The sequence below is a fragment of the Zosterops lateralis genome, assembly GCF_965231275.1.
Source record: "Zosterops lateralis genome assembly, chromosome: 3".
Classification (NCBI taxonomy): Eukaryota; Metazoa; Chordata; class Aves; order Passeriformes; family Zosteropidae; genus Zosterops; species Zosterops lateralis.
Window position 1 is genome coordinate 37,630,516 of NC_139764.1, and position 22,833 is coordinate 37,653,348.

General features: G+C 39.1%; 1 protein-coding gene across 9 annotated transcripts in view; it reads left to right on the forward strand.

Annotated features, from left to right (window-relative positions):
* Positions 1 to 1,190: 1,190 nt before the first annotated feature.
* The window catches only part of QKI (QKI, KH domain containing RNA binding), a gene marked incomplete at its 5' end in the record, with an annotated part of 142,902 nt that continues 121,259 nt past the window's right edge, over positions 1,191 to 22,833 (forward strand). For all 9 annotated transcript variants that reach the window (XR_014589497.1, XR_014589498.1, XM_083856561.1 and 6 more), the window contains one exon: positions 1,191 to 1,332. Coding sequence is in view for 7 of the 9 variants with exons in the window: in XM_083856561.1 (XP_083712687.1) it covers positions 1,191 to 1,332 (142 nt within the window). The remainder of the gene's footprint in view (positions 1,333 to 22,833) is intronic.

The window sequence follows — 22,833 nt, forward strand, 5'->3', positions numbered from 1 at the left end:
CCACAGCCCCCGCGCGCACCTGCCCCCCCCCCCCCCTCATCCCCCTTCGCCACGCGACACCGGGGCCGCGCGGGGCGGCGGGAGCGCGCCCTGGGCTCTTCCCGCCTCCGGGAGCGGAGCGCGCGTGAGGCGCCCCCGCCCTGGAGCTGCCGCGGCGCCACTTTGTTTGGGAGAGTTCCGCACGGGAAGCCGGCTGTCCCCCCGCCGCCGCCCCGGGCCCCCGGAGCGGAAGGGAGGGAAGGAGAGAGGGAGGGAAGGAGGGAGGGAGGGACGGCCGTGGCTCCGCCAAGCGGCGCTGCCGCCGCCGCCGCCACAGCGCTGGCCCCGCCCCCGGCCCCGCCCCCGGCGTGTCCCGCCCCCGCGGCCCGGCCCCGCCCCTCCCCTCTGCCGCCGCCGCCGCTGCTGCCAGCGCAGCCTGAACTGAAGCGAACTCCGGAGCGAACTGAGGAGAAGTGAGGAGGCGGCGGCGGGGCTGAGACTCGGCAGCTACAGGCGGCGGCGGCAGCGGCAGCAGCAGCAGCGGCGGCGGGAGGGCGGGCGGGCGGGAGGCGGAGAGGAGGAGGAGGAGGACACTCGCCAGGCGCAGCGCGGCGGCAACAACAGCGGCGGCGGCGGCAACAGCGGGGAGACACCGGCGGCGGCCCCTGGAAGCGGCGGCCGCGCCAGCAGCGCCCCGCTTGTCCCCTCCCTCCCTCCCTCCCTCCCCCGCCGGAGCCAGGGCAGCGCCGGGAGGAGAGCCGGGCTCGGCGGGTGTGCGCGGGAGGAGCAGCAGCAGCAGCAGGAGGAGGAGGAGGAGGGGGGACACGCCGAGGACTGCGCCGGCCGAGGGCGCCCGGAGCGGGGAAGCGGCGGCGGCACCGAGAGGCGGCGGCGGCTCCTTGTGCCCGGAGAGGAGGGCGCAGCCCGCACGGGGGTTTCTACCGAGTTTCCTCTTTTTTTTTTTTTTTTTTTTTTTCTTTTTTTTTTTTTTTTTGTTCGGTCCCTGGGACTCAGCGGCGGGTCTGCGTTTGTCTCCGGATTTGAATCCTCCTCCTTCTCCTCCTTCCTCGGGGAAGCTCCCCTCCCCGCCCCCTCCCCTCCCCCAGCGCTCCCTCCCGCCCGGATCCCGCGGGCGCCCCGAGCCGCCGTCCCTCGCTGGGCAGGGCAGAGCTGCTGCCGCGGCCCGAGCCGTCTCTGCGCGGGCTTGGAATATGGTGGGGGAAATGGAAACCAAGGAGAAGCCGAAGCCGAGCCCCGATTACCTGATGCAGCTGATGAACGACAAGAAGCTGATGAGCAGCCTCCCCAACTTCTGCGGGATCTTCAACCACCTGGAGAGGCTGCTGGACGAAGGTAAAAGCGCTGGCCCGGCGCCCCGTCCCCCGCCCCGCCGCCCTGCCCTGCCCTGCGCTGCCTCCCCCGGCCCGGGGATCCCGCTGGGGCCCGGCGGGGACGGCCCGGGGCCTGTTCCGCTCTCCCGCCGCTCCCCGCACGCTCCCGGCCCGGCTGGGGCCGAAAACAAAGGGGAAGTGCGGGCTCTCCCCGCCCTGGCCCCGCCGCGCCGGGCCGGGGCACTCGGGAGCCGCGCGAGGAGAGCAGCCCCGGCCCCCGAGGAGGGTTTACCCCCTTTATTTCCTTTTTTGATTTTTTTTTTCCCTTTCCTTTTTACCCTTTTCCGCACTATCTCCTTAAACCGGGGGAAGGGTAACTACGGCACGGAGGGGAGGGAGCGAGGAGAGGAGCTCAGGAATGCGCTCTGGGGGAAGGCAGGGAGGAGGGGAAGGGCTGGCGGGCGGCGGGCGCTCCCCTCCCTCAGTCCCTCCATCCCTCCTCCCTGCCCGCATGGGCGGCGGGGACACACACGGGGGTCCTGCCGGGGACACGGGGGTCCTGGGAGCGCTCCGGCCCCGGGCCCCGCCGGGGGGTGTTTGGTTTCGAGATTTGGCTCTTCTGGAAGCTGCCCGGGCTTGAATGACGAAGAGCTCAGCCCCCTCCGCCTTCCCTCAGCTCCACATCTCCCCCCACCCCGGACGGGCCACAAACTAATTACGATTTTCCTATATCGCGAGGGAAGAGAGCAAATCCCTCTCTGGGCTGGCCTTACCTTTTAAAGAAACTTCACTCGAAAGGCTCCTACGTGTGAGTTTAGTGAAGGGGGAGAGACAAAAAGGATTACGAAATGGCCTGGGCCGCTCCTGCCAAAGGTCCCCCCGGCCCCGCTCCTGGCACGGCCCGAGGCCCCTCCATACCCAGATTTATCCCTAATAACTTGGTTTAAGGTTTTCACAAATAAATAATAACGTTCTAGAAAATAAAAAAGTGCGACTTGGGAACTTCCTGTGTCCCATACGTTTTCCCACTACAGCAACAGACCGGCTGTGTATCAAAAATGAGGTGAAACACTTATTCTTTTAGTATTTTTAATTCGCCTTGTACTCGGCTTCACAGATTTGTTTTTCTTCTCGTAGGCATTTCCTTTCCTATGACTTTAAACCTAGACTTTGTGGAGAGTTAGACCTGTTTGTTTAATGGTATTTGGTAGCGTTGTAGAATATGGTATGTCCATAAATTATTTATACGGTTTCAACTTGTTGGGATTCTTAGTGTGAAGTACTGATTTTGGAGATTCTGAGTTAGAGTCCTTGTTTGCGGATGTATTCCTCCTGGCTGAAAGAAGTTTGGGAAGTTGTTGACCTCGGAAGATGAAAGAACTGGTTATATTTGGTAGAACAACTCCCCGCCCTCTGCCAAGACTGTAAAAATGAGATAGCGATTGTAGTACGACACAAAAATAGCATGTCGAGAAAATGCTACCTTCTGAAATAAATGATAGAGGAGTTTAAAAAAAGCCAAACACACTGAAATATGGATTGTGGGAAGCATTATAATGGGAGAGTCTATTTTTATTTTCAAGACACTTGGAGGAGTTTGAATTTATATTGGTGCAAACGTGGACGTGAAAAGCAAAACTATTTAGAACTTACATTCTTGGTCACCGCAGTGAACAACCTCCTCAGAATAGTTAGATTTACAGTAAACATGGAGAAGAAACTCGACCCAGAAAACTCATTTATAGCACAAATGAGCCTTCCAGAAGCCTGATAACGGATTTTTAAATTCCTGAATCTCTTCAACTTTATGTATTTGGCCAGAGGAGGCCTGAAGCTGTTTTTTTGTTTTCAGAGAACAAAAGGAAGAAAAACATTTCCCGGTGTGAAAAGGACACTGAAAAAGGAATTCTCAAAGTATTTCTATCTTGTATATATTTTGAAATACTGAAAACTCTGGAAGTCTGTTTGCAAAGTATTGGAGTTCCAAAACGAGGGCTCTGGAGACACTTGCTGACAAAGTTTAAGGACTCTGTCGGAACTGTTCTTCACTCTCTTCTTCAAAAGAAAAGCAAATAAAATGCAATCTGTGTTCCTAAATGGTCTCTGGAAGAAGCCTGCTATCCCTTTAAGCTTTTCTGCTTTTCCTGTTTACGTTGGCAATTGGGTGGAAGTATTGTGGAGGCAGAAAACTTTTTGGAATGTTGAAAAAAAAAGTTTCATGCAAATCTAGTAAATTGCTTCAAGACTTCAGAATTCGAACACTAAGGGGCGCCAGTTATTTTTTTTTCTGAGGCGTGAGTCTGCCAGCACCACTATTGACTCGGGCAGTAAATTTTATCAAATCTGGTAGAAGACGCCAAAGAATGACAAAATACTTGTGGATTTGTGCAGGTATCTGTATTTGCATGGACCTCCAGGTATTGTGTGCTTACAGGCAGTATTAGATAGGTGGAATAGGCAGTAGCCCTGGACAGTTGAGAAGTTGGAACAACTGCTTCCCTGTAAAACACCGATCCTGGTTACCTTTGGGGGGCTGAGTTAAATATCTTGGACTGTATGTTCCACTGACATCTTCCAGCAGAAGGGTTTAGTGGTACTGAACTACAGGTTTGCTGCAGAAGTCTGCAGGATTTAATGTGCTTACTGAAAAGTGCATTATTTCGTGGCTTTGTCAGTTGTTTCCCGGCACCCTTGAGAATACCAAGTATTTGGGGCAAGTGAGTGTATATATATATATATATATATATATATATATATATAGGTATATATAATCTAAAAATAAAGTTACAGGGTTCACATTCCCTCTTTGCCCCCTGCAATTTGATTTGCTTCTTCTAGTTTGTTGTTGTGTGCTTTAGGTAGGTGCGGTTTTATTTTTAAATTATAATACAACCATTTTCCTGAAGGTTTTGTTTATGCTTGAGAAGAATAATATTATGATCAGCCATTGTCTTTTATTTTGTGTACTGATAAAAATGAAGAAATAAAGTCACAACCCTAAGAATTCAAACAAATAAAAGGTGGGATTGCTTTCCCTACTGGAATGTTAGGGTAGTTTTTTTAATTATTATTTATTTATTGTTACATGCCGGTATTTAAAAGCAGAACTCAAATAGGCTTCTGCTGTGATTACTTCTTGTAATTGTATCAGCAAGAGATAGAGACCTGTGGGTTTAGGTGAACAGTACATCTAATCTGGTTAGGTTACAGAATGTACATCTGCTTTTTGGGGGGCCATTTCTATCCTGTGTGTATTATCCAAAGCATGTTTTCATTGCTGAATTCAATCCTACTTTTTGATCTTGCAAAATTTTAGTGCTTAACTTAGTAAATAAGTCTCTGTCTTGCAGCATTTTGGTTTTGAAGATTAGCTTAAATGTAAGAACTGTGTTGAGGAAACCTTTTCTTTTTCCTTAAATAACTACTTTCATAAAATGTGAAAGTTAGTTTTGTTTAGGTTACAGTTATTTTTCCATATGTGTCCTTTTAACTTGTGTGTAAATAAGGCTTCTGTGGATTAGCAAGGATGTTTAAAGAGCACATCATAATAACTAGGAAGCTGAATTGTTTTTATCAGACTAGTGCAAACCTGTGGGAAGAGAGGGCTTTTCCTGAATGTGGAATAGGCTGTATTTCCTGTAATTGTTTGCGCCATCAAATGTGGCCTGATTTTTTTTTTAAATTTTTTTTTTTTTTGCATAAGCTTTTGAGATACTGACTTTTATGATGTTAAGTTAGATTTTTTTTTTTTTTTACAACTTGTATATTTTAATGCTCCCCTTTGTGGACAGTGAATGGAGTTGTACCTGTTTTCTTGGCACTGTTTTTAAAAACTGCATTAGACATTTCAAACTCTTCAGTAGCATGTTGGCAGATTGAAATTAATGAGGTACTTCAGTTGTATTCTTTCAGCACACTATGAACTAAAGTGCCTAAAATATTTGAGCAGTCTCATTTTTAAATTTACATTTTGTTTTCTATAACCTGTAAGTGCTTAAACTCTTGCACCTGATTGGAATATACACAGATCAGACTGTGGTCTGAACTGTTTTCATAGAGAGATTGAAGTGGACTTTATTAAGAATCAATTTTTTACTTGGTAAACCGGTACCTCAAAAACTTACATCTCCCCTTCAAAACTCTGTTGAAGGTGACTTAAAAGCATGTCTAACTTAAAATGTAAAGTAAACCATGCATCTGGCTATTGGAAATAAATCCAATTTTATGTCAAATAAGCTGCCTCTTTCTGTCTGCCAGGTATAACAAAGCTAGTGTAAAAACATCCAAGTAGGCAATACGAGGATAAATTTTTCGTGAATGTTTCTCTCTGTGTTTAGTTTTCTCACTGAGAAAAGTGAACTTGGAGAGCTTAGTGCCCAAGAGTGCAGTTTTTGCGTCAGTCTGGTTGTATTAACCAAAATGTCTGCGTGAAGTCGGGCTGAAGAACTGTGTTCTGGTGTTGTAAATGAGTTCTCCCTGGGAAGTTATCTAGTTACTTTTGTACATGACCTTATTGTTTGTGATTATGTAAATGTAGCCTGTGCTTAGCTCGGCTTTTGCTGACTTGTCACATTTGATGGAGGGACACTGGCTGCATTAGCATGTCAGTTTTTTCAGTTGCATCAGATCTTGCAATAGACCCCCATTAAATCATTAAAAGATGTGCTTCTTAATGCAGTATCCAGAGATGAATATTCTTTGGGATAAAGGCCTTGCAAAAGGTGTATGCCCAGAGAGTCTCAGACTAATTTTTAAACTTGGTGTATTAATGTTAAAATTGTCAAAGCAGCATGCCACAAGAGCGTTGAGTATTGTTTGTATGCTGTTTATCATTAGTACTCTTTTGAATTCGGTTCTTTAATTATCTCTTAAAATTTAATGGTCTGAGGTGTTTTTCTGATTTATGAATGTGTTGTAATAACAAGGTTGCAATGCTTCTAGAACTTGTATTCAGAAACCTTGTAAGAGCTATTTTGAGGTGTGGGTGTTTGGTTATTTTTTGGCGGGGGGAGGGAGCGGCTTTAATACCTTGGCACAGCCTCTTATAATGCCGAACCAAAAGCTCCATTGCACTTAGGAAACAGTGTGGCCTTTTGTTTGGCTTGTGGAAAAATATTTAAAACTGCAACAGTTCAGTTCTTTTTAAAATGCGTTATTTTTGGAGCCATATCTGCAGGATTTATAGGATTGCAGTCACCTGGCATGTAAATAAAAAAAGGTAGTTTTTAACTGATAGGAGTTTTAAGTTAGTAAAACAGTTCTTCTAAGCGCACACTTTGAAAGTGATTTGTTCGCTGTTGCTTACCAATAATTGATTGTTAAAATATCTGTCTTTGGATTTTTTTAATTTATTTTTTTTTTAAATAAGAGTAATCACAGTAGACTTAGTTCTGTACGGGAGCAGCTGACTTGTTAATCTGGGAGAGGCCTGCTCGAATTTATCTTTTTTGTTTAGTGCAGCTCGTTCATGAAGGATGGAATTGAGTTGCCCTTTCCTCCTTTGAAATTGAACGCAGTCATTTCTAAAATAACTGGTGTCATATAAAAATCCCTTGCTATGGTTAGAAACAACTGACCAAGTGCAGATTAGATCCGGGAATGACATGCAGCACTTTTGTGACACACAAGGGAAAGAACTGGAGGTGTGTTCATTAATATTACAGTAAAATGGGAAAAAAACCCCTAAACTGACCACCACCAACTGAGAAAAACTCTGTAGACTCTAAGAGAACACTTAGAATTGTCCTGGTTATGAAAATGAAGTTTATGTGCATCAACAGATAGAAGGAAGTTGCTGATGTTGGATTAGTGCTGTGGATGTGAAGGGAAGGCTAGACATGAAATGGATGGTCACTTTTGTGGGTTAGGACTGTTTTTGACCAGTTATCTGTTTCAGTCATTCTTAGATTAAAACTTTTTTTCCTCTTAATACAGTATACAATGCCAGGTCAGGAAGGGGATGCTTACAGTGGTTTGAATTGTGTAGACTTTGTTAGAAAAGCAAAAGTATGTCTGAATTGTCTTTAATTATTGTCTGTAACCATGAAGTGTTCTCCATTTTTGAGAATGCACGCTGATGCTGGTATCCTATTAATTAGATGTATTATTAGATGCTGATATGGATATTTGTGTGGCTGACAGGATAGACCTGTGTTAATGTTAATTACCAGACTGTCCTGACAGCTCAGGCTGATTGAAGTACAGCAGGAGTCTGCCATGGAAACTGATGGTTTATATTTGACTGCTTATATGGAATGTTGGGGGTGGGAGGGGGGAAGATGGGGGAAATGCCTTGCCAGGAAAGCTGTGAACTAATGAAATGCCCTCATTCACTGACCCTTGTCTTTATTGAAACGTAACTCCCAAGTGCGAATTTTTCTCTATTTATTTTAGTCAGAATGCAGACTATGAAAATCTTTTGTTGATTTTGACATTTCATTGAAATTTAATAACCCAGTGCTAAGAAAACTAGTAGGAACAGTAAAACTGCGAGTGTTTTTAATCTCACTATATATATAGTTGGTTAGGTCAGTAGAAGTACCACACAAGCTATGGCTGTGGCTTGCTAGCAAGAGGGTTCTGTGTGGGACATTGAAATTACTGTTTGAATCCTGAAACAAATAAGTGTAACGTTTGTACTCTGAATTATATACTTTTGCTTTGCTAAGACAAAGAGTGGGATTGCTGAAAGTTCGGCAGCATTTTTACTTTTGACTTCAGACAATATCCTGTATAACCCTGTGCAGTGCAGCTGAAGTAATGTTCAGGTTTGTGTTTCTTTTGGTTGTTTTTCTTGGAAACATTTAATAGAAGTGGAGTTAGCTTTTTAATAGCAGAGGTTAAATTTTTTGAGACAATTTATGCATGAATGAACAAAACAGCTGTGACAACATTAAAGAGAAATAATATCTGGCTTCATTAGCAGAGCTGTTCTCCACTGTGTTATTCTTGCTTGCATTAGAAATTTGCAGACTAGTTGAGTGTCTGTGAACAACAAGACAGCGCAAGTTGGAGTTGTGTTACTGAAACCTCTGTTGCCTGAGTTTGGCACTAGAAGTTGCAGCTTTTTTTGATCTCTGCTGTTATTATAACAATGTTAGTGGCTGGAATGAGTGTGGTAATGCTAGCAGGGTTTTTTATTTATTTTATTCTTGTGGTTTGAAATAGTGAGTAGAAATTGAAAATACCTTTTCAGTTACTTTTCATTTGAGAATTGATTTTTTTAATATACTTGGTGTCAAATAGTAAATTTTGTTTTTCAGTTCAATGCAAAAAATCATTCTCTTGAAGGGAAATGGCAGTAAGTAGCTATTGATGTTTTAATGTTTTTGGTGGTGCATAGTTGAGTAGCACCTTGGAAGTCAATTTTTTTAGTTGCTTTTAAAAATATTTTTGACTGTTTTGCAGCTGCACTTGAGTACTTTTACTTTACTCCATTCTGTAGTTGGAGGGATTTTCTGTATTTCCAGCACAAGGGGTACCAGAGCAAGGTTTTGATACTTTGTACTGTAAATACGGTGCTCCAGGAAATGCCCGTGCGGGAAGGTCCTCAGGATTATTAAAAAGGATAAACCATAAAGCAGTTTGTGTGAAGTCTGAGGGTATGAATGGTTGGGACAGTTAACACTTCAGTGGTGTATTGCCTTACAAATGTTGATGTTTTAACAATTAAAACATCAACAATTAAGATCTTGTTATTTGTTGGGAAGTTACTTTTAGGTAATCTAGGGAGTTATGCATCAGAGTGGCTGCTGATGTCAGAGCAGAGGCAGGGAAAGATAATACAGTATTTTATACTCTTATCTGCTGGATCAGTTTCTGGCTTAAAAGGTCAGCTGATATTCTGTACCAGTCAGGGTTTTTTTGAGTTTGTTTTTTGTGTGGTGCTGGCTTTCTTTTCAGATGGATCAGAGCTGTGATCTCACTCCCGTGTGTGATCTCAGAGCAGCTGTGTTGGCACCGTGGCTGGGGTGGCTCGATACTAAAGATGTAGAGCAGTGCCTTGGGGAGGGAAATGCGTTTGCTTAAACATTTACTTAAAAGTCTGAAGCTCCTAATTGATGTCAACTGATTGTGCATCTGGTCCATTCAGAATTTTAAGGATGTGCTTATTTGCAGACTAGCTGACACTAGATGGAAGTCAGACTTTGCTGAATTCTTTAAACCTTTTGGCTGTTGAAATAATGAGCCTACGTGGGTTTTTTTCTAATTCCGATTAAAGAACTGATTTAGAAATCTCTGTAGCCATTAGTTGGTCAAAATGTCCTTTCCTAGGTACAGTATATTTTTTTCATTAATGTGTAGGTGCCTGAAATTTTAAGAAATAAGCAACGGCTCTGCTAGCACAAGTATTGATACAACCCTAATGTTGTGCTTCATAAGTTTAAGTGGCAGCTGAACTAAAATATTCAGCTCATGTTGCATAATATCATTTATTTATCAGACTTTGAAGCAGTAGCAAATCAGTTAATATTCTTCTCAATGCAGCTTAATCTAAAAACCTGCAAATAATTATATTAAAAGCTGATGCACCATCTTCAATTTTTAGATGCAGAGCAGGCCAAATCCACTTCTCTTTGCTGTGAATATCTTAGGTTTCTTTGCAGGAACAGCGAGGAGGAGGAGGAGAACACAAGAAAAGCATTCTGTGACCCGATGCTGTTTGCTTTTGAACAGTGTTGCTGATCATACTGCTTTTAGTTAGTTTCAGTTTGTCTTAATTTGAAAGAGCACGAGCTGCACCCCTCTGGCATAAAACAACATGGACAATTTCTCAGAAAGTTGTCACAGTCGTCAACCCCCGCCCAAACTTACAAAATAACTTTGCCTAAATACTACATGTACAATCTGTTGTCAGGCGTGTTCCCGTAACAGTTGGTTTGTGTGTTAAAGTTGAAGGTTAAAATGCTGTAATAGGCCCAGCTGTCTTGTTTAAAGTGTGATGTTTTTGCTGTGAAGATTGGCTGTGCAGTGAGAACGTGGTGTGTGTCAGACATTGGTAGAGACAAGTTGTTGATAGTTCTTTAATTGCTTAAGTATCTTATCATCTGTAAAGATAAGTATAGTCAGAGAGGCTCATATACAGTCAGTTTACGAGGGAATTACTGCTGCTTTAAATCACTTGAGGCTTTTATGGAAATCTGATACTGCCTCTGAATCAACCTCAAGCAAGACTTGTTATGCACGTTCTTTTGTTCCCACTTTTCATGTAGTTATGTCAACTTTGTGCGCAAATAGAGTTGAACAAAATCTGAGCACAGATGATGGGGTAGGGATCAGAAATGAATTCTAACGAAGATTCTGTCAGAAAGATGGATTATATGTGTATTAAAACAGAGTGATACTTTAGTATCTCAGGTATAAAATCAGTACTGTAATTGTGTTTAGAAGGGAATTATATTTGGCTGTTCTAATAACAAGTTTACAGAGATTGGAGTAATATTTTGAAATTTCTGGCCGTGGTTTTGGGTTCATTCTCTGGATAAATTTTGGTTTTTTTCTGACAAGACTAGCATAATCCTTTATGAAAAAAAAAGAAAAACCAGAAAAAAATTACCTGAAGATCAAATCTGTCTTAGAAGGGAGAAAAAGTATAATTTGCTTTCTTGAGAAAAGCTTATTGAAGTTACGAACTTCAAAAAATTTTTTAGAGACCTGTGGCATTTAAGATATATACTGACATTTTGAGGGGGAGGAGGGGAAAAACTTCCCTAAATCTTCTTAATTATAGGGTTATTGAAGTTAAATTGTGTATGGATCAAAGTATTTCCAACTTCAGATAATTTGGGTGTAGCTTCCAGGGAAACAAGGGATTGTGTGGAAGCTCTGTCTGTAGGTGGTGGGGTACATAAACGTAGTGCCTATTGATTTAGTAACTGTATGTTATTCATAACTATTCATGAGGAATCACGTTGGTTCCAAATGGGAGGTTTAATGCACGCTGGGGGCACTTGGTAGTGCTGAGTTTTAATACTGTTAAGTGTCTTCAGCAAGGTATTCTTGCGTCAGCCTGGGATTAACATGGGATGAATAACAGAGCAATTCATCAGCCAGGCAGCTCTGAGGAGTGTCAGCAAGAAAGCTGAAGATGATGAATTGGAGAGAGATGGATGCTGCAGGAGATGGCTGCTCCAGCCACTGCTGGGCTGTTGAGGGATGGCAGTTGGTGTTAAGGTGTGTGTGGAGTAATTAAGTGAGGAGGGACCACACATTTGTGCTCGGCTGAATAAAAGGGAGACACGTCCCTTCTACAATCCAAAAAGGTTACTAAATTCAGCAGCTTAAAATGACAGATGGACAGCTGGTTTTTCATTCATCGAAAAAGATTTACATCAGTCTTTAGTATTGATAAACGTGAGTTATGTTTCGAAGACACACTTGTCGACTTCTCCTGATCTTTGCAGTCTCAGCAACCTTATTTGGCTTCAAAAATTGGGATAAATTAACTTTGAGACCTATTTAGTTTATTCTGAACTTAATTTTCCCGCAAGTTCTGTGTTGGCCTTTCTTAGATCTCACAACTTTTTTCCTTCAATTACTGATTACTTTCAGTTTTAATTTTTTCTCCTCCAGGATAAAGAAAATAGCTGGGAATTTGAGGGAGGATTTTCTTCTATCTGCCTAATAGCATAACTAAGTGTTTTTTGTCATGGGCACAGGTCTTTCTAATCCCATTTAGTATGGTTTGTACTAGAATTGTTTTTGACTGCTTTTTATTATGTGAAATTGTTGAACACTTGGTACATAGAGAACAGTTTAAAATAATAATATTCAAGCTTTTACTTTATTAGGGCTCTTCATATGGATTTTTTTCTGCCTGCTGACTGACTCTAGGTTACTAAACCTGTATGTACAGGCTTTCTGAGCCCTGAGCACAATTCAGTATTGAAATCTGAATCAAATATTCCAGTATGTTGTATAGCAGTCATAACTAGTATAGTGTAATGGTATATTATAGCATAAATTGCTGCACAGATTAAACTGCATTTCTAGTACATTTTTCTGGATTGAGCATCTGGGCTGCTGATTGAAGTTTTCAACAGTTGTTAATAACTAAAATGTGTTAGTAAATAATCAGAAGTATATTGTGATGTCTCCTTCAAACTTTTACTGTATGCTCTTAGTCTTAAATTTCAGATAAAAGGATACTAATAAAGCAGTAACATTTAAGGAGCTTTTTTCTTAGTCTAGTCATGGGTGAATAGTTTTTCATAGGATGTAATATGGTTGAAAAAAACTTGTGCTGCTATAAACTTTTATCTTTTCCCACACCCTCCCCCCATGGAAAGTTGGAGCTCCCCCCCACCATGGAAAGTGAAGGAATAAATATTGCTAGGAATGAAATCTGGATTATTTCCAGGCTCTTGAGCTAATTAATGTTAAACTAAATGCCACAAATATGGGTGCAATAGTATGCACCTATCAATGTTGGTATAATGAAAAAATCAATGGAAAGGACACAGTACATTTTAAAAACACATTACTGTCTAAGTAACTGCAAAATTTTATTATACGTTGGTTTTGAAACTGCTAAATTAGATCATTATGTGAAAGGAACAGAAAAATCATATTTTCTTGAGCTCTGATGTGTCTTTTTGCTCAGAAACTGTTACTAATTTAAAAAATAATACAACGATTTACTTAGCTTTCAAAAGTTTTGAGATTATACATTACACCTAAGAGAGATAGAGATACTTGTATTGAAGTTAATCTTGGTACAGTCTAATCAAGATTTCCTCTGCAAGTAGTGTCATTTTCCAACACAATCTGCTATTTCTTGTGCTTGTCACAGTGCGCCACTCAAGCCATTCCTTGCCCATACCTTTTCTGACATAACAAAGAATTACAAAGCAGGCATATTTCATTTTGCAGTACCATCAGCGAAACTGTGCAGTCAGTGGCACAGAAAGTAACATCAAAGAGATTTTTTTCCTAAACTGAAGAGGTTGTATTTGAAAATTGCATGAAAACAAAATAGTCTTTGACGTGAGACCTTTGAGACCGCTTTCTCTCTGAAGTAGACAGCATCTTTTTCGTTAGCAAAGTTAATGGGGCTAAGTGAAAAGCAATATAAGTTACCAGAATGGTGTTCTTCAATCTACTGTTTGCAGGCTCACTGCATATGAAGAGTTGCTGCAGATAACAAAGAAAAAGGAAATCTGTTATTGGGAGATTCAAATAGGCTACACTGAGTCTTCACTTTTTTTTTTGGAACCTCTTCATGTAAGTGAAAGAGCTTGAAGACCACTGATTTAAGGGCATTTGCATTATAGTAATTGTCTTGGCCATGGACTGAAGTAAAAATTTGAAACAAGAAACTTCAATGAGGTCACAAAATAAAATTGTGTTCACCATTATGTGAACTGAAACTTTCACCTGTCTGCATTTATTCTTTTTTTAGGAGACTTCCTGATGTTATATATTTACTGAGCTAGTGAGTATGATGATGCTTTCCCCAGCTGAGATATAGAAAATCCAATTATATTAATCTTTAGAGTCCAATTTGCAGCACTGGAGCTCCAAAATATTAAGATGTTAATTACCAAAAATACGTATAAGAGATGTAACCTACTAAACTCAAATTGGTAGGCTAATATTATAGAATAATTTCAGCAGGTAACTGTCTTTAAGGCATGTGGACCTTTCAATTTAAATACCATTAAAATAGCCACACTGTTGTCATTTGTGAACAAGGGTATTAAAGCCAGTTCCAGATGCTCGAGTACCTTTAGCTGTAAATATTTCAATAAATGTTTCAGGTTATTTGCTGCCCCCTTCCCCACCCCCCCATTAGAACTTGTTTAGAATTAGTGATAAATGAGCTTGGGAAAAAAAGAACTTACAAAAGAACTTATAACATGTTTAATACATAGTAGTCAAGGTACTGGCCCTGCTAATGTAGTAAGTCTGTTCTTTAGATCAGTCCTGAATATAAACTCTTAATTTTTAAGATCTTTTCTGGTGCATTTAAGAGATAGATGGAACTAGTGTAAAGGAAATCTATGCTGTGTTAGAAGCCTGTCAAATTATGCTAAAAATTTACTTGAATTAAATTTAGTGTTCAGTTCAAGTGTTGGATGTATAGTTTCTATGGTGAGTTGCACTTTTTTTCAACTTTGTTCCTAAAAGAGACTGTTCTTCATGGAGTTTGTTTGTCAGCTAAAGAGAAAACTGATGATTCTGTAGCTACTCCATAAAAACTTACATTATCTTCAACATTCTAATTATGCAAGTAACAGAGATCTTGGCTACCAGACTGTTAAAATAAATATTAGTTTTGTTTTAATATTCTCTGTCTGTTTCTACCATGTGTGTATATAGGCATGAGTACACTCTATCTCCTGTGCTCTCTCCCTTCCCCCCCAGCCCCTTTTGTGCTCCTGGCACTTGTCAATACCTCTCCCTTACAGTAGTAGGAGCATTTAGTGAGTTATAAATGTTGTCTCTATGGGCAAGATTTAATATTATTAGAATTACTTATTTTTTCTAATGGAATTAGAAGTTATGTACCAGGGTTTTTTTGCTGAAGTGTAAAGCCAGAGGGGTGGAGGGGGAGAATCTACTGTACTTCAGTGAGCTAAAATGTTTTCTTTGTGGATGAAGAACATGTACATTAGAAACTCCAGCATTATAAATCTTTACTCTTAAGGTGTTTTTTTTTTTGGTTTTTTTTTTTTTTTTTTTTTTTTATAAAACTATCTGGTTTCAATAAGTAATGTAAGCAGATTTTTATTTTCAGCAGGAAACAGAATTCATATTTACATTTCATAAAATGCAACATTGAAATTTACTTATGGAACATGGTGCATGTAATAATGCAAACTTGCACGTGGATTTTTTTTTTGGTGCTGGTTATTGCCTGTTATCTGATATTTATTGGCATGTTGCAGAGGCACCTGCCTTTATAACAAAACATGTTTTAGTTAATTCTACAGATTGTGACAAAACAGTAATCCTTCTTTCATCGTAGTTTCAGTTAGAGAAGCTCCAGTCTCAATTTTTGCTGTAATGGCAGGAGGTAAATGCTGCGTTATCTTATCTGGTTGATAATTTCATCTAATAGTCCCGGAACTTGTTGTGCCAACTGTTGAATGCACTGGGCTGTGAAATGATCGGAACTTCAGCTTGCAAATACCAAGCTATTGTTTTCAGTAAAGTTGAGTTGAAATCTGCTTTCTATGCTGCATTGCAGTGGAAACCAATTAGTTACAGTGTGACAAGATACCTTTTTTTTTAATTGCCATAAGGGAGTTTTTGGTATTATTCTGAAATACGAACAAATGTTTCCCAGTTTTTGCTGCAATTTAAGTTAATTTTGTAGGCAAATAGGACTAAAGAGCCTTTGATTGTTTAATTTTGAATTTGAATGAGTTAATGTTCACCAAATGGCTTCTCAGGTGATTTCTCTAATTTACAGTGATGCTAATGCCATGCAGTGTGTAATTTTTATTAGTCCCTGAAGTCTAGATGGCACTTTCATTTCATTTCATGGGACCCATCTGGTACAATGCAAAACATCTCAGTTGTGCCAGGTTTAGTAATTTTTTGTATGTGCCCATAGTTTACTAAACTTTTAAACTTCTGACAGCTAGGTATCAGAGATTTATGGTTTGACATATTTTTCTTGCATTTTCCAAAGGCATGTAAGTGTTGAACAGAACAACATTCTTTGGAATATTGTCTTCATTTAATGTGGCCACATAAATTGAAATGACTTAAGAAGATTGATTGTTGAGATACATCAGCTTTGCATGAGATACTGTTTACTTATCTGATTACAAAATATTTTTGAAAACTGGTCCACATGGTGAAAATGCACCTTTTGAAGTACACCATTAGTTAAGGTAACAGAGTAAGACTTAAATAAGCTAACGTGTGAAATCATCATGCTGTGCATATAGATTGGTTACCTCTAATACAATTTGATTACCTTTCAGTGTGACCAGTACAGCTGTTTCACACACTAGAATGACATTTTTGTGCTTCTTTTTTGGGTGAATGATAAAGGGTAATATTTTTAATTACTTATTACATATTATCTTTTATTGTTTTACTGCACTTTAAAGTCTTTTATTCAATGAAGTCCAAACCAATATGAATTGAACTGCTGTGCTTCATAGATTTGGTGTGTGGCTTTTACTTAGCTCTTACTCCTGTTGGTAGCTTTCACTTTGCTGCTCTGTTCTTCCAAGAAGTATAATTTATTTTTTTTGAGCTACAAATTTTGTATTGCATCCTACTTAGCTCATGTAGCATTTATAAAAAGCAAAGTGAAGATTGAGCTTTTCCTTTTAGTTATCAGAGGAGGACCTTAAAACATGTAGCATAACAAGTATTAAATGTTTTTTTTAATGAGTATTTTTCAGGCTTGTCCAAAAACTTTTAAGAGAAAATACATCATATGGAGGCAGGAAAAAACAGGGGAAATTTCTGAAAAAAGTGCAGGAAAGAAAGGGACACTCTAGTATGGAAAGGAAATGCATGTAACAAAAATTCATATAGAATGCTTGGTCAAAAATGTATTTTAGTAAGGCATGCAAGGTGTATGTGAAGGTGCAGTCAGTATGAGGACAGATTTTATTCTTAGAAATGCTTTGATTAATGCGAGTAGGCGAGTTTAATGTCACCACTTTGTTTTTAAACCGCTGACTTTTAGAACCACTTAACCCAGGAGGTACAATGGTGGCTGGAACTGAAAAAGTTGAAGTAAAGGTAGCAGCTGTGAAGAAGTTCCTGTGAGGTATACCTGCTGTTAGGGCTTTTTCAGGTGAGCGATAGGTCCTTACATTACATTGGAGATGCTAATGTCTGAATGGATGTGATGGCTGCCTTGGAATGATGCTGCTGTTAGCTGTGAAAAATGTCTTCCTTACGATTCTTGTGCAGCAGGCCGTGCAGTGCAGCACATTTTTATAATAAAGGTGATGAATTTAATCGCAAACTGGCAGCCAAATGGAAATTGCAGACCTTGATACTGGGAGAAAATTGCCTATAAAGCAACTCCTGAGAGAGCAGGCTTTAAATTTATCCACCCATTTCGACATTGAGGAGAACACAGGAATTGCAGGGTATTTTGCTTGGGCTGTTTAGTTCAGATGGATGACACTTTAGTCTTCCTTTATTTAAGAACTAGTTACAGTGTAGCATTGTTTTTTTTTTAATAAAATGAAAAAAAAAGTTTGACCTTTCTGCTTAAACTTTACACAGCAAGTAATTTGGAAAAAATTTGTTCCTTTTATTTGCTTTGATGGCAAATATGCCTTGATACTTGCTGCTAGTAGAAAGCAGGACCTAATATGTGTAATTAATTGAAACTTAGCAACTGCCTCACGGATTTCCCCTTATGCCAGATTTAACCCTAATGTGATAGGAGATTTAAAAACCACATAGCCTTGTATTTGAAGACTATTTGCATTGAAGCAGTTCCCTAAAAATTGAACTGGTCTTGAAGTCCTACTGTAACTCTCTAGCAGTATGTTAACATAATTTCTGATAGCAGCACAGCATTTTTTCAAACTTGTTGGTACTGATGCATTTCAGCAAATCTTAACCCCTTATATTTAGTAGTGCCAAATGGTGATGCTCTTCCTATATGATAGCTACGAGCTGAATGTACAAATATGATTCCCATGTATGGTGAGCACTGTATCCAAAAGAGAAGACAGAGTGTTGTTTGAGAAGCATGATAAGAGATGGTATGCCTGTCATCTGTTCACAGAAAGAATTGCAGATAACTAATTCAGAAATAGGTACTTGAATTGGACACTGAACTGAATGTCCTCACTACAATACTTTGGGACTGCCCTTTTGAGTGCTTTGAGAGGTGATCATTCAGGTGGCAGTAAGGATGAGTAGCATTGGATTTTGACACAGACTTCAAGATGAAAAGAATAGGAACACTTAAGACATCAGGTGTGGCATCTGTTAAGGTTATTCCTTCAAATATTTCATTGGTCCAGTTTCTCCTCTTAAGTGACATCAGAAGTAAGATCTCTGTTAGAATGATTTTCTTGGTTATATGATCCCTAAGGTAAAATATGGCCTAATTTCTTGGGCAACATGAAGACTTTTTGTAGCAGGTATATGAAATATGAGCTGGTAATTCTTGTTTGTGATTTAATTTTGTTATGCCCTTTAGAAAATCAAACCTGTTACTAGTTTCTGATAGATTTTACTAATTTTTTGCTTTTTAAAATTATTACTACTTTTTTTCTCTGTAAAGCTTCCTAAGAGGTAAATACTCCTATTTACAGAAGACATAAGGGTTATTAAGTCACTGTGTGATGAAAACAGTTGAGCCTGATTTTGGTAGTTGTTGGAAGTCTGTCCCACATCTGTCTGTAGTTATTGAGTAACTCATCTGTATTCCTTTACTGAAAGTGTAGATTTGTAGCAATATAAAATGAATGGTTGGCAAGTTCTTGACAGTCAGTTACCATATTGGATTATTTTTATTTTTCTGTAGAAAATACAGTATAAAGTTCCTATAGAATACATTCTCAACATAAATTTCTGCATTTTCTGATCGTGGAAAGTTGTGGCCTAATTTGCTTGAGAAATGTGCAGTGGCATTTATAATCTTGTTACGCTGATGTTCTAAGACTGCAGTAGATTGAAATGAACACATTAACAAGTGCAGATACAGGCATCCAGAGTTAGCTGGTGTAACTTTTACCCCATTCCTTTGCTTTTTATTGCCTTCTGTCTGAAAGCATTCAAAGGCATCTATTGAACTAGGAAAGACTAAGTACAGGTGTAGAATAGAGATTAAATTGGAATGTGTTTACTGAATTAATAGAAAAAGAACGTCTGACTTCTTTACTGCAACAATAGCTTTAGGACCTGTTTTTGTTTTAATTACTGGAATTACCTTGGAGAAAAGTTATGGAAGATAGTTTTGAAGTAATTTAGCAGTTTGATGATGCAAAAAGTAGATTCTTGTTGGTGTCCTTGTTTCTTTTTGCTAATTCTAGTATTCAGTGAATTCTTCAGTGATCTGTTTCAGGTCAGTAACCTGGAAGAAAGCTAATCAAGCAAACCAGAAAATGACTAAGAATAGTCTTTTGCTGGTTAGTGAGTTGAATTAGCCTACTAAGACAAAGCTGGTGTGAGAGGTGAGAGGAGAAACTTCATTCTTCAGCAGTGTGTTGTTATGATTAGTAACTCTTCTTACCCTTCAGAGAAATGAGAATTGGTGTAGCAAACCTGACTTTTGGATTAATGGTCCGAATATCTAATTACTTTTGTACTTCTGTGCATAGTTTGGGATATGTAGTTTCCTTCTTCCAGAGTTGTGAACTTTCTTGTATTGTCATTTTTTAATCTATTTTTTACAACTTTCCTAAGATAGGCAGCTTTTTTTTAGAATGAGTGGTGTGTTGCTTTTTTAACTATGCAAATTTTTTTCTTCTTAAAAAAGAAGAGGAATAATTTCATACAACTCATTGTCACTGTTCTTTGCATCTTCCATTTGGTTATCATTAACTTTTTTTCCATAGTTCTTTCTTCCTGTTGGTTAAATGTCTGTGTAGACTTAGGCTTCTGTATTGCCATTCACCTTTGCTAAGTTTCAGATGAAAATCAAATGAACATAAAACCTGAAAACCAAAATAATTTAATATCATCTTAAAAATGAGTTGTGACATGTGTTACAATTATGGTAAGGTGTAACAAAACTACCAGTAGTAGCATTTTACTTTCAGTGCAGCTCATGATTAATGCTCTGTCTTCAAACACTGGTGCAGATTGATTTTCAAGTTAATTTTTTCCTACTGGTTTGGTTTTGGTTTGTATTATGCATGTATCAACACAGAGAAAATGCCTGTTCTAACTTTTTTTTTTTGCCATTTCTCTGTGTGTGTGGTGCACTTTTGCACCTATTGGCCTATTTCCAATAACAGTGATTACCTTGGTGTTTACCCTCTGTAGTTGCATGAAGTTGTGCTTGCAGTTTGGCAGTATTGTCTGTAGTTTATCAGAATGAGTTTCCTTTTGCAGCCTTCGTTTGATCCACTGTGGTTTTCACCTTGAATTTTAACAAGGGAAATTGGCTTGGGTTGCTTTCTTTATGCCATTCATCTGTTCTTGTCTTCTTTATCTTTTCACTGAACTGTTTTTTTTAGGTCTGTGCTTGTAACCAGATACATTATGCTGTCTACTTCCACCTCATTTTTCTACTTCCCCTTACTGATACCTACATTTTAAGCTTTCAGAAAGCTTTTTCTTAAGATGAAGCAAGCTATTTTCTACAGTGCACAGTACAAAAAAGTCTTGATGTTATCATAAACTGCAATGAAGGCAGTCTGTCTTTTTGGCTTTCTCATTCATTAATACTTGCGTCTTCCGTGCTGCTCGCTTACTCAGTAATGACAACCATTGTTTTATTTTAAGCATATTCTGTTTCTTATTTTCAGTTCTGTTTTTTAGAGGTCCTAATATTAATTGTTTTTTGAATGTCTTTGTTATCCTACTCAGAATGATGTACACTTTATTTTGAATTGTTCCTGTTGAACCTTAGCATTATGTATTAGCACGTTTTTCCCTACTCAATTTACTTTTGTGTAGCATTGGATTTAATCTGCTACATTTTTTATGCCAGTCATCCTGTAAAGTCTCAGTCTATATTAACATTTTGTAGTTTTAGAGGTATTGTTTACTGCAGCCTTACTGTTCATAGTTTAGCTTCTGTTTTGCTTTGTTGACTGAATTTGTAAAGCTGTTTCCAGTCTGTCTAGTAAATAACATACCGTAACATTTATCATTAATGAAGATTTTAGGTAGGGCCTCTAGTCATTCTCAAATTAAGGAATTGATCTGTGCGTTTGACTGTGGGCTAAAATCAGTTAAAATGAGAGGTAATGTCTTTTGAGAAAACTTTATGAACATCTTAAAGTCCAGTTTTGTTCTTGTTCTTGGTATTTCATTGAGGTGTTTTTAAAAACAAAAAACCAAAAAACATCTTCTCTTTTGCAACTTTCCATCTTTCGTGTTCTTAACTAGATGTAGAATAGTGTTGGAAGCATATTATTTAATAAAGAAAGGATTGTTTACTTAGAGCTGTTTGTTTGTTAAGGTCAGGGTGTGAATCTGTAAAATTAGAGTTGTCTTTTAATTACTTTTTTTGCAAGAATGGAAAAGGAATGGAAGGAGATAGGAAACTGAATTTACTTTCTAGTTTTGCTAATTGCTGCTACTTCTCTGAGAGAACAAAAGTCAGTTCACTGACTTTTGGCAGAAAAAGGTAAGTTTTAGCAGGTTTCTCCAATGCAAACTGTCTGGTTCACAATTTTGAAGTAATTTAGTGAAGTCGTAGTAAATAAGAGAAGCAGGTTGCTTAAATACACTGGTCTCTTAATTCCATTGCAGAATGTCCTTCTATATTGATATCACTAAAAACTTTAATTTAGGATCTCATCCCAGTATAGGATGTTGTAAGGAGGTGATGAGAGATGCTTCATCATGCAGGCAGCAGTATCTTCATGTTTCACTTTAATTTCAGTACTGACCTACCGGAGAGATGTTGTGGGTGACAGTAATTATTCCCAAAAATTTTGGGGTGGGTTTGTTTATTTATTTATTTATTTTTAAAAATTTGTTCCTTGAAGAGGAATTGGGGGATCTTGGGAGACACCAAAATGGAGTAGAAAGCTCCCAGTGTTCAGTCTCCTTTTGAAGTGCACAGCTGCAATTCGCAGTTCAGTGTTAAACTGTTTTTTTTCAAAGTTTTTAGAGGAATCAAGGCTGCTACTTCTCAAAGCTGAATAATGTATCAGCTAAGATGTTTTCATTTGATGCTGGCCACAGTAATGAAGGAAACTAATAGAATATTACTCATGTAAACTTTCCCTGTTAAGCTGAAATGTATCCACCATGCATCCAGGCTGTTTTGAATAGTAATTATAACTAATGTTACTGGTTGTATTTCTAGTTCTTCACTACATTGTATGGTGCATTATGGACTTTTACCTAGAGTTCTTTCTGGTACTTTTAAGAATACTTTATGGTGTGATAGTGTGGTCCCATGCTCTGTAGGAAAATCACATTGAAATGAGTTCTGAAAGTGTCAGAGGACCCCAGAGAGGACTCCCAATGTTCTTCTGTGGTGTTGGTTTTTGGTGTTTTTTTTTTGTTTGTTTGTTTTTTGTTTTTTTTTTTTTGTGTGTGTTCATTTGAGTTTCATTTTGGTTTGTTTTTGTTTTTTCCCACAGTGCAATGTAGTTGAAAGCAGTCAAGCTCCTTACCACTTGTTCTGCAGATCTAGTGGCAGGATGGGATTGCCTATTTACCTTTTGCTTTTTTTGTTTATCCTTCAAAGATGATTTAAAAAAAAAAAATTCCTCCTGCAGCCAGTATGTGAGAACAGGTGAACAAGAAGAGTCGGAGAGAAAGAGACAGAAAATAGAAGCCTTAAAGGCAGTTTCAGGTTTTGGCTGCTTTTGTACTCAACACTTATAAAAACAGGTCTGGAATGTTAAATGGAGAGAAAAAAAGAAACTTTTCTGCTCCTGTTCAACGCAGTATGTGT